Here is a 10,775-nt window from a genome sequence, read left to right on the forward strand (position 1 = left end):
ACTTTTGACTGGTAGTACTTAGAGCAGCTTGTAACATACGTTCCCATAACTAGTTCATCCCCCACAGCCCTCTGGAGAAAAGCTCTCACAGCTCCAGGTGCATTTTGCCTATGCTAGGACTGCAAGACCAGACCCATCATACACAAACCATGGGATACTCTGTTAAAACATGCACTTACTACTTTGGATTAATGGAACAAACCGTAACAGGGTTTAATTTCAATTGGTTCCTAATTCACACACTGAAATACTGACCGTTTCACAGTCCATCTCATTAACGCGTACTAACGCTCCAGTGAACCAGTGTATCTTTTATTTATGAAAAATATACGAATTGTGATAGATATCATAGGAAAAATTCAAATATACAGATACTATTGCCCAATCAATCATTCAAGGAGTAAGAACCAAAATTATTCTTGTTTTCCAAAGTAAAACTAACAAACTGAACTACTTGAAGGAGTTTTTCTTCATTAAAAAAGCTGAGATTGCATTCAGGTACGGTGAAATTCAGCTCTACTGGGAAACACAGACAGCCTCTGTTAAGTCCTTGTTGATTTTAATCCTTGTCATCTCCCCAGCATTGCTGCATCAAATTTAGTCCTTATAATATATTCCAAAGTAAAACCAGCCATTCCAAATCTACATACATTCTTTGCTTTAAGTCCATTCATAGAACTGCTGAAAAAGTAGACATTTCTATCTAAAAGTACAAAAAGGGTTTGTATAGAATGTAATTCTCTTATACAGTTATATTACACAGCTCAAGACAGTCCCAGCAGGCTCTTCTCAGAACTGGATGCTTCTGACTAGAAAAGAAAAATGATAGGAGTGAGTTAATTTCATTTCAACTCTGTATCTTATTACATATGAGTAGTTTGTGTTGCCTTTGAAGAGTTCTTTAGGCCTAGATTCAGAAAGCAAGCAGAGGCTGAATATTGCTCTCAATCAGTACGAGACTAAATGTGTTCCTGAGTGGTGCCTGCGAGAATTTAGACCAAATATTTTCTTTAGTATAAATTTAGTGGATGGCCTAACACATTCAAAAATCCAAACCAAGGCAGCATCAAAGCGTGCAGCCATTGTTCAGACAAAATTTCTGTGACTTTTAATGGACAAGTGAGATGGCTTTTTATATCTCCACTGAGTGAAGTGCTTCCTATGACAAATCAAGTCTTTCTTTGATCTATTTTCTCCAGTTTAAACTTTTGTTCAGTTTTATGCCAAATATTTCCATAGCAGACTTCACCCATTCATTAGGAAGCCTACTGCTGCACTTCTGATTCTCAGGGCACAGATGGTTGGGGCGCTGCTGGGTCAGTCTCTGCCAGGTTCCACCAAACCAGTTCTGGATTTGTCCCCTCAGTTCCTCATCCCGATGCCATCAGCTGCCCTCTGTGTACCAGGCTGTGGTTATGCCACATGGACAGAGGGCCGTGACCCAAACAGTACACAGAGGTTTTCTTCTCCGAGATGAGTACCATGTTTTTTTCTCAGTAAAGCTAGACAAGTTACAGCTCGAGTACACTAAACAAATGCATCCAACTTCGTATCAATCAAATCAAGTTGCTAAAGTATCAAACACTATACAATGAGGAGAATATTTGGTTTGGAGTACTGTCTGAAAATTGAAATGGGAAAATGTACCACAGAGCTGTGATAGCTTAAAACTGCCATTTTCTCTGCATGAAGCCGAAAGACTCACACCCGCGTGGGTCAGCCTCTCTGCACTGGGGGATGTGGTAACATCGCTTGCACTGTTCTCCACCTCCATCAAAGTGTCATTTTTAGGAATGAGTGAAGTTAAAAACAGTATAAAAGAAAGATCTGGACATTTTTGCGTTGTGAATTAAACTAAGCTTTTCATAAAATTTAATGGAAAAGAAAAAGCCTAAACTTTTACAGGACGTTGGTTTGTCATCACAGCTACTAGCTTCACCAAGTATCCCAAGCTTGGACAATATTGCAATCATAGTGAAGAGCTCTCCTGCTCAATTACAGTTTGAAAATATATAGGCTTTACCAAGAAGAAGAATGCTTTTTCACACAACCATGTCAGAGCTCTTCATAAACACTAATTCCCAAAGTTTTCATTTGCTTCGCCTCTGAGCCATGTAATTACCATCACCCATTCTTATTTACAGGCCCTATTTTCCTAGGACTGCCTGCCTCACAAATTTGAACACTTTGCTATACATTGTATTTGAATAGGGTAGCAAAAACATCCTGCATTTTACAGGTGAGAACAGAGACAAATAAGATCATCCACAGGTAAAGCACTGGAAGCTTCTGCCACTCAATCCTGTATCTTTGCCCTCTTCTCCCCACTACAAAACATAAAAGTATAACAATATTCTTTGACGGGCATTTACTTCAAGAAACACTGAATTCTTTTACCTAGCATTGAGGAGGTCTACCACGTTGGGTCTGGTTCTTGCTTTATTTGAGAATTTTCTTCTGTTTTTTTAGTATCTGTTGAAAAAGCAGTAATGAATGAAGAAAAAAGGAAAGATTTCAACTGATTTTGGTATTATTGTTGTACTGAAGTAAAATTACAAAGACACAAAAAGCATTCCTTTATACTAAGGATATATAAGCTATTAACATATATTGTTAATATAAGCTATTAACAATAAATAAAAACAATACCAGAACAATCTGATTCTGTGGAAATTACTTCAAAGTAAAGCAGCCTGGGATCTTAGAGAGCTCTAGTTTTTAAAGAGCAGAAATAAAAATTGGTATTCGAAGTGTATGAAACTTAAAAAATGTTTTTAATGTAGCTGAAATACTGGGCAAGAGAAGAACTTAATCCAAAAAACCCCAACAAATCGTCAGATACATCACTGCTTTGGTCTGCATCCCCCTTTTCAGTCCTCCTCCCTCCTGTTCGTCAAGCCCCAGCATTTCCCTCCACCCACCTCACCAGATGCACAGAGCGGGCTGCAGCGTTTCAAACGCACAGGTAATTCTGTAGCCTGACTTCAAAGATCAGGCATGACCACCGCTTCACGGGTTTTCAGATGCTGTTTTCCAAAGCCAGCTATCAACAGCTGAATGTGCTTGTGCTCAAGTCACGCCTTCAGGGTTAGTTATTAAATTAACATTCGCTGCACAGGCTCTTGCTTTCACAGCACTGACTGCTATTTCAGATTTCTTTTTCCCTCTGCTGCTTTTCTCAGCTAGACACAGACTTCTGCATCATTATATTTCAATCTGTCCAAAACTAATCTTGACCCCAGCTAATTTTTCTTCTTCAGTGCACAGTGCCACATAGGAAGGCATTATGATATGCTTAAAAAAAAAAAAAGAGAAATAAATTTTATCTTGTTGGCTACAGCATTTATCATCTTTTGATATGATGGTTTTTTTTCGTTTCCAGGAGACTTCATTATGAAATCTTTGCTTTTTCTTGTTTACAGGGATGTCTGGAGGTAAATCAAAGAAATCTCACGCCTGTATATCACTGCCTACATGACCTGGAGCCTGATTCTTTCTATAAACAGAGAATCTGATGTTGGAAGGAAATTGTCTTTCCACTGAAGTTGCTCGGAAGGTTTGGGGTTAGGGTAATTCATCGCTACAAAGCCAAGCCATTTCACCACACGATCATTTTATACCTTCCAGCTTAGTTCTGAAGTGATTTTGAGTTCTTCAGCAACCGCATGTCTTTTCCCAAGATCATTCCTCTGGTTACTGGCTCTGAATCCAGTTTTGGATGAAAAATTAAAAAACATGCTTGCCTATTCCTTCAAAAACATCACTTTGCAGGCCTATAGCCAGATTTTCTCCACATGAGGCTATTCAGGAAAAACAGTCTCTCTCCTCCATCAGCTAATTATTTCAGTGACCTCACATAGTTTTGGCATTATAAAGACATCCGATGTTTCAGCTTTCAATAACCGTGAGCTTAAACTCCGCAGCTCAGCTCTTCTATGACTCTAACATTTCCTTTCTTTTTGTCTTGAGTGTTGCAGTGGGATTAATCTATATTCTGAGAAAGACCTACTCATAACACTCAAGAGTGAACCCACAGTGCTCAGTGACATGCCAGGGAAACCGAAGCAACGGGGACTAGAAAGGGCATTTCCCTGGAACAGGATGCAAAGAATGGGAGTGCTGCAACTTGCTGCCTTCTCTTTCGGGGGAACCTAAGCAGGATTAGGGAATGACCTCAAGTTTGGTGATAACAAGTCCTGATGCACAGCAGCCTCCATCCCAGTGCTGTTAGTTATGTTGCCGTTAAGCTGGTACTGACACATTGGAGAGCCCTCTCAGGACTACCTGGTGTTAAGGCAGCATCCCATCAAACTGGCCCAGCACCTCGGATCCCCCACGCCAGCCATGCCAGAGGCAGCCCCAGCCGTGCAGGGCCATGCTGACAAGCTGGGTCTATAGGAAAGACAGGAGCAGAGCACACAGCAGACACCAGCACCCAATTCTCAGGTCAGTTTTGGGTCAGAGAAGACCACACACAGAAGCACAGTGGGGGTAGAAAACCTTGGTCTCACAAATATCAACATCTGAAAAAGACCAAACTCAAGTATATTCTTGGAGAAGAGGAAAGTTGGGCGTTGGGTGTTTTTCAGAGCGTAAGTTCTGGAACAACAACAATACTCACCCTCTCCAACACACCCTCTCGCAGTACATTCAGGCCAATGTGGCATTCAAATTTCCTGATGATAGCAATCATTCACTTGCAGAAATTGTAGAAACTACTGCGCTGAGTAACTAGATGCATTGCTCAGGATATGAGCAACCACTCAAAGCCTATATATAGTCATGACTCACCAACCAAGAACAACATTTCATGAAACTCCTTTGTAAAATTATTTGAGTAATAACTTTTGCTGCAGGGTATGTTTCACAGGGTGCAGCAAGATATTAATAGAGACGAAAAAAAGTCCTGGGAACCAGTGAAAGCCCTTTTTAAAAAAAAACAACTGACCTTTCTTTCTTTAAAAGAAAAAAAAAGAGCAACTTTGTTCAAAATAACTTAAAAATATTATTTGATAATAACTAAAGACAAACACTTACCTCCTACAGATTCTTTTATTTGGCTTGGTTCAGCTGGCTCTTAAATGAAAAAGATACAGTCACATAAATATGAACATAGTTTCAACAATATAGGATAATTATCTTAGAAAAAAATGAGGGAAATTAAGTTCTCTCTGAACAAAAGGCCGCACTTTTTCCTCTTATGATCAGACTCGAGTATCTTTGAGATAAATGTGTGTATCTATAGAGTCTGTGGCAAGATATAAAAAACTACTCTAACATTCATTACATTACACTAACTTTCTCTTCCAAGTATGGTTCACTGTGTCAGACGGATCACCAAGCCCTAGCAGAACATAACATGCACTTGCACAGAATATGCCAAGTTTGGACCAGCTTTACTCCAACTGCATAAATAGAAAACTGTACGTAAAAAAAAGTACCACCTCTGGCTCATCTTGTCCTCAGTGGCAAGCATGTACATTTTGGGGGAGAGTGGGAAGGTGCAGAATAGACTGCAACAGTATGTTTTGTTCCCATAATGATTTTTCTGTGATCTATGTTGATGGATTAGAGATGGATGGGGGCTGGGAAAGCCATTTAACATCTTTAAGACTGTGTGTTAGTTAAGGAGAGATAAACTACAGTAAATTCACTGACCATCAGCAGCTGTCTTCCTCCCTTCCACCACCTCCAAATGTAAACAGAGGAGCCAGCAGTTTCCTTTATAACTGTTTCCACCATACAAGTGTCCCTTACTCTTAAAACATTTAGTGAAGGTTTTCTCTTAGTTTCCCGGTTTCTTTGAGTAACAGTGTACTCAGTTAATTGCAAAAGTCTTCCCTGCACTACACCAACTTTGGATGCACGTTTTCAAAAGGTCTGCAGACATTTGGAAACCATATTGGGTCAAAAGGAAGTTTCTCAACAGCATTTACTTTAGCTACTCATTGCATAAAACTAAGTTCTCCATTCAGGTTCAGACAGGTGATGTTTGTGCAGTCTAGACACAGTCCAGCAGGGGTTACAGAGCTGTGTAGTGGACAGAGATTCCAGCAAAACCCCATTCAAGGTTCTTATACATTACACTTCAAACTTCAACTTGGCTGAACATCTATCTGGCACAGACACACATACTTTGAGTTAAGCAGACAGCAATAAATGGATACAGAACTGGCTTTATATATTGCCCCTACTAATCCTTCTTTTCAGCTCACTCATCACCTGCAAAAATCAGATCAAAGAACACGCCAGTGACACAGCTTGAGGGAAGTAATGGCTCCATTAATTTATTAATATGTAATAGCTATAAAAGTCACTGTCACAAACCATCTGTCAAAATAAAATGGCTCATCACGAGCAGTGTGTACTCAGGACATGACTACTTATATCATCTGCCAATAAGACTGAAAAATCATAGGATGGTTTGGGTTGGAAGGGACATTAAAGATCATCCAGTCCAACCCCCTGCCATGGGCAGGGACACCTCCACCAGACCAGGATGTCCAAAGCCCCGTCCAACCTGGCCTTGAACACTCCAAGAGGGGCCATCCACAACTTCCCTGGGCAACCTGTGCCAGTGTCTCACTGCCCTCACAGTAAAGAATTTCTTCCTAGTATCTAGTCTAAATCTAGTGTAGATAGATAGATTAGATAGATAGATCTAGTGTAGATTAGTCTAGATACTAGGAAGATCAAGAACTCCATACCCTACCCCTCCTGCAAGGACAGTGCGTAACACTCTGCATCACCTGGTGGCACTGGTGGTGCTGCTGCTGCTGCTGGTGCTTTCGGCGGTGCTTCTGCTTCAGCTTTTTCCATCAGCTCTAAGATTAGACATGAGCACTGTTTAACTTCACAATGAAAATGATCCCACATGTAACACAAGGGCAATCTTACCTCTTGAATCTGCAAATCCTGACACTTGTGTCACATGAACAGGTTACCAACACTTGTGACTGAGCTGCAGTTCAATACTTTTTGTTATAGGAAAAAACCCATTTCCTATTTTGCCTGCATGCACCAAAAATTTCCTTGCAAGTTCTCAGATGTTCTTCAGAACAAGACTAAAGAATCATACCTACATAAGCAGTAGGCTCAGAGCCTCTCAATCATTCACCTTGGTATCTATCAATAACAGATAATTTTGATCATAATTAATGGACACGGACACAGCATAAAAGTCACATATTCAAAGACTAGTCTGCTCCTGCAGTGATGGAAGATGACTGGATGTCTGTGTTTCTCTAATTAAGCGTGTTAGCTAGCCTCAGGCCTACACATGCTGACAGTTATGCTGGACAGACAACAGTTTAATAGATTATTTCATGTCTAATTCCATTCTCTGCAGATGCTATTACACATTTATCTGCCTGCAAGGTTCCCTCTTACAAAGGGATCTCTTGCCCATCTCAGGTGGTATGCCTAGGACTGGTGAGCAGGTCAGTGTGAGTTTTGAGTTATGAGATCTTCCCAAGAACACCTCATACTTGCAGTTGATAGACCTCAGCATGCTAAGCTGGAATACATTGGTGGCTGGATGCAAGTGAGTGAACGCTGGGTCTCTAAGGCTCTAAGGTCTCAGGCTGCGTAAGGCCAAATAATCGACAGCAGGTTATTTGGCCTCTGAATTTCTAATCTGACACTGGCTCAAAAAGAACATTACACAAGGGACACTGTAATGACAGTGTTTTGCAGTTGGTTTTTTTTTTTTTCCTCTTAAGATCTAAAAAACCAGGTCATAATTACTTTAGGGACCTGAAAATACTATGACTTTTTTTTAATTCCTCCTAAACAAATTCATTAACACAGCCAAACTGGCCACAGCACTTCACACTCTGCTTCTCTAAACTGCTTCTCTCTAAACTCTGCTTCTCTAAACTCTCAAATTTCAGCAGAATGCAAAATTTTTCACTGACACGCAGTTGTGCAGCTACTGGAAGGTTCTTGCTTATTAACTGCTACTGCAATGCAGTTGAACCTAAACCACAGGCACTCCCATATAAGGGTCCAGTCAGAGTCCTAAATCTCTTGGGAAGTCTGCAGCTGAAAAAGACAAAGTCAGTATTTTGCATTTTCACGTCAAAGTTAGTGCTAATCTTATACTGTTCTGTGAATTTATCACACTGCTCTAAAGCTAGTTGCACATGCATGTTTAGTCAGGAAATTTTAATGATACAGACACAGACAGGAGTACACATACACTGTGAAGCCTCTGCCACTAAGCCAAAATGTAGAAAAGCAATCTTGGTAGGTTACAAAAATACATTTGCCATCAATGTCTCATAAATACTTACGATTGTTAATCACAAGTCCTGGAAATGGTCTGGAAAATAAATAAATCAATCAATCAATCCTGATTTTAAAACATACTGCATGGGGTCTCCCTCCCAAGGCACCCTCACCGAATCTCTTGTAAGAGAGCTCATGCTATTAAAAGAATAGAAAGTCAAAAAACCCACGAAGGAACCGTCATAGCAGTTCTTGGGCCCCATGGTTTGTTTGCTAGCATTTTGAAAATTAACATAACGCAGAAAGACCTAAATCCTTCCCTTGCTCACCACTAATTAACAAGGGACTCACCTATTCTTCAGAGCTCAATGACACAAAACGTATCAAGCAAGAGACCTTTCAGTTCGAACACTTCATGATTAAGGGTTAAGAATTCAGACCCCTTAATAAAATATGTTTAAGAAACTTCCCTCTCTCTCTAAAGATAAACTGAAGCTTTTAGACTCCCGTGAAGCAGCCTGTGATTTGAGAAGTTACATAAACGGACACATTTTTATTTTCAATTCCTGAACTCTTTAGTAGGATTCCAAAATTCCACCTATTCTGCTTCGTGCATACCAATATACTTTGTATATATGTGTGCATATATCCTTATGGAAATATATCAACACAAATAAAATTCACTTATACTGTAATTGGACAATATTGTATTTTTAAATATTGTAGATAAACTCATTTTGTAGGGGAAGAAAACATTTATCAAAGAGCTTACCTTAACCCAGGATTCTTAACACAACTGAAATATTTTAAAAATATTAATAGCAGTACTACTATAAACACACGATTTACTGTGAAGAGCCAACAAGCTCTGAACTTGTCTCAAAACTTGACCTTATAAATGGGAGAGTAAGGCCCACAATACTTTCCGGGTCTGGTATTTAACATGAATAGATTTCAACTGGAAAGACAGCTTGCTGTAAGACGCACTAGGAACAGTATGTCAGTTGTCATACTAAAACTGGACGTGTCCTCTGAGAAGTTATGATCCTCATTCATGCTATGAACACTTGGGCTTCATTTGACCTGATATATGGTTATCCAGAAGTGCCAAAATCTTGCACTACTTAAAAATGCCCTGCAACTTCTTTCAAATCTCAATTTATCCAAGCTACAGGGCTGTCCTCGCAAAGTCTGTACAATCTAATCAATGGCAGCGACTTACCGAATAACAGTAAATTTGATAAACTCTGCTGACTCCAAAATCTTCCTCATTGAGCTGATTTCCAGATAACTGGGAGCTTTAAATACCACTCCAGGAGGCAACCCGTCCACCACCACACAGCCAGGGTTGATGGTGATTTTCCTGTACGGGACTTTCACAGGAAAATTCATACCAGTGGCTTCACCTACGTGAGAGAGGCCACGTTTATTTTCAAGTCTACATATTTATGATTACACTGAAGAAAAACTCCTCAGATTAAAAACTAAATGCAAAGCCCAGCTTTCCATCAGATCTGATACTATGAAAATTCATTTGGCAATGAAACAGTTACAGCAGTAGAAACAGATGTTCTGGATTACACTCATGAACATTGCTACGAGAGCCTTAGTTACAACTCCAACTCAGACAGCTCACCATATAAAGAACCCAGATTCTGTTTTTACTAAGAAATGGTATAGAACAGGATATCCAAGGATATATCTACATGAAGGAAAAACAAAGCACTTCCTGCAATGCCATGAAAAGCACTAGCAAAGGAGTTTCAGATAAAGAAACTCGGGTCGTTATTGCTGTACGATGCAAATACAAAGTAAAAAAGGGAAACTATCTGCATCAGAAAGGTTAACTTGCATATTTTTAAATTATTCTAGTCCCAAGTATTAAGAGGTCAGGATTATGAAGCTGTAAGAAGAATCATGGCTTACCAGCAAAATAAATATTTCAACCATATTTACAAAGAAAGAAAGAGGAACTCAAGGGGGGAACGGGACATAAAGCAATCAATACTCTTAGGATTTTTTGTTTAAAACACCAGCTAACTTACATCACTCATAAAAGATTCTTTTTGAAGTCAAAACACAACATTCATATGAAATTCTCAAATTTGTTTATTTTAATGAGCCTATATATCATCTCCTGTGATGATGCAGAAACTTCAACATGAACAACGCTACTTGCATTTACAACTACGGAAAAATGGGGAGTAAGAAGCAATTACCAAATTTCCGGCTAAAAAGGTCATTTACTTGCTCTCTCAATTGTCTGATCTTTTCTACTTTCGACAGTCGCTCATTTTCATCATCTGGAATAAATTGTTAAAATAGTATCAGAATTAAGCAGATTTTTTTTTCCCTGAAGCTTATTTCTCATAGCATGTTTACTCAAAGCAGGTATATTTGAGTGCTTCGAAACAGGCACTTTATTCCTAGTCTTAGCAGTAACAGAATTGTAGAAACACGCAAAAATAGATGGTTGCCAAGAAATCTGCAAGAAGCTTCAAAGTGTTTACATATCCAACACACAGAATCACAGAATCACAGAACGT

General features: G+C 39.4%; 1 protein-coding gene across 1 annotated transcript; it reads right to left on the reverse strand.

Annotated features, from left to right (window-relative positions):
- Positions 1-501: 501 nt before the first annotated feature.
- On the reverse strand, positions 502-10,539 carry LOC104539517 (general transcription factor II-I-like; the record flags this gene model as incomplete). Its single annotated transcript, XM_010183073.1, has 7 exons — positions 502-809; positions 2,398-2,472; positions 5,038-5,076; positions 6,750-6,824; positions 8,295-8,323; positions 9,452-9,635; positions 10,449-10,539. Coding segments are annotated over 6 exons (477 nt in total), but the record flags the coding sequence as incomplete, so codon positions are not given.
- Positions 10,540-10,775: the final 236 nt, after the last annotated feature.

This window comes from Mesitornis unicolor, unplaced genomic scaffold (assembly GCF_000695765.1).
Source record: "Mesitornis unicolor isolate BGI_N332 unplaced genomic scaffold, ASM69576v1 scaffold38760, whole genome shotgun sequence".
NCBI classification, from domain to species: domain Eukaryota; kingdom Metazoa; phylum Chordata; class Aves; order Mesitornithiformes; family Mesitornithidae; genus Mesitornis; species Mesitornis unicolor.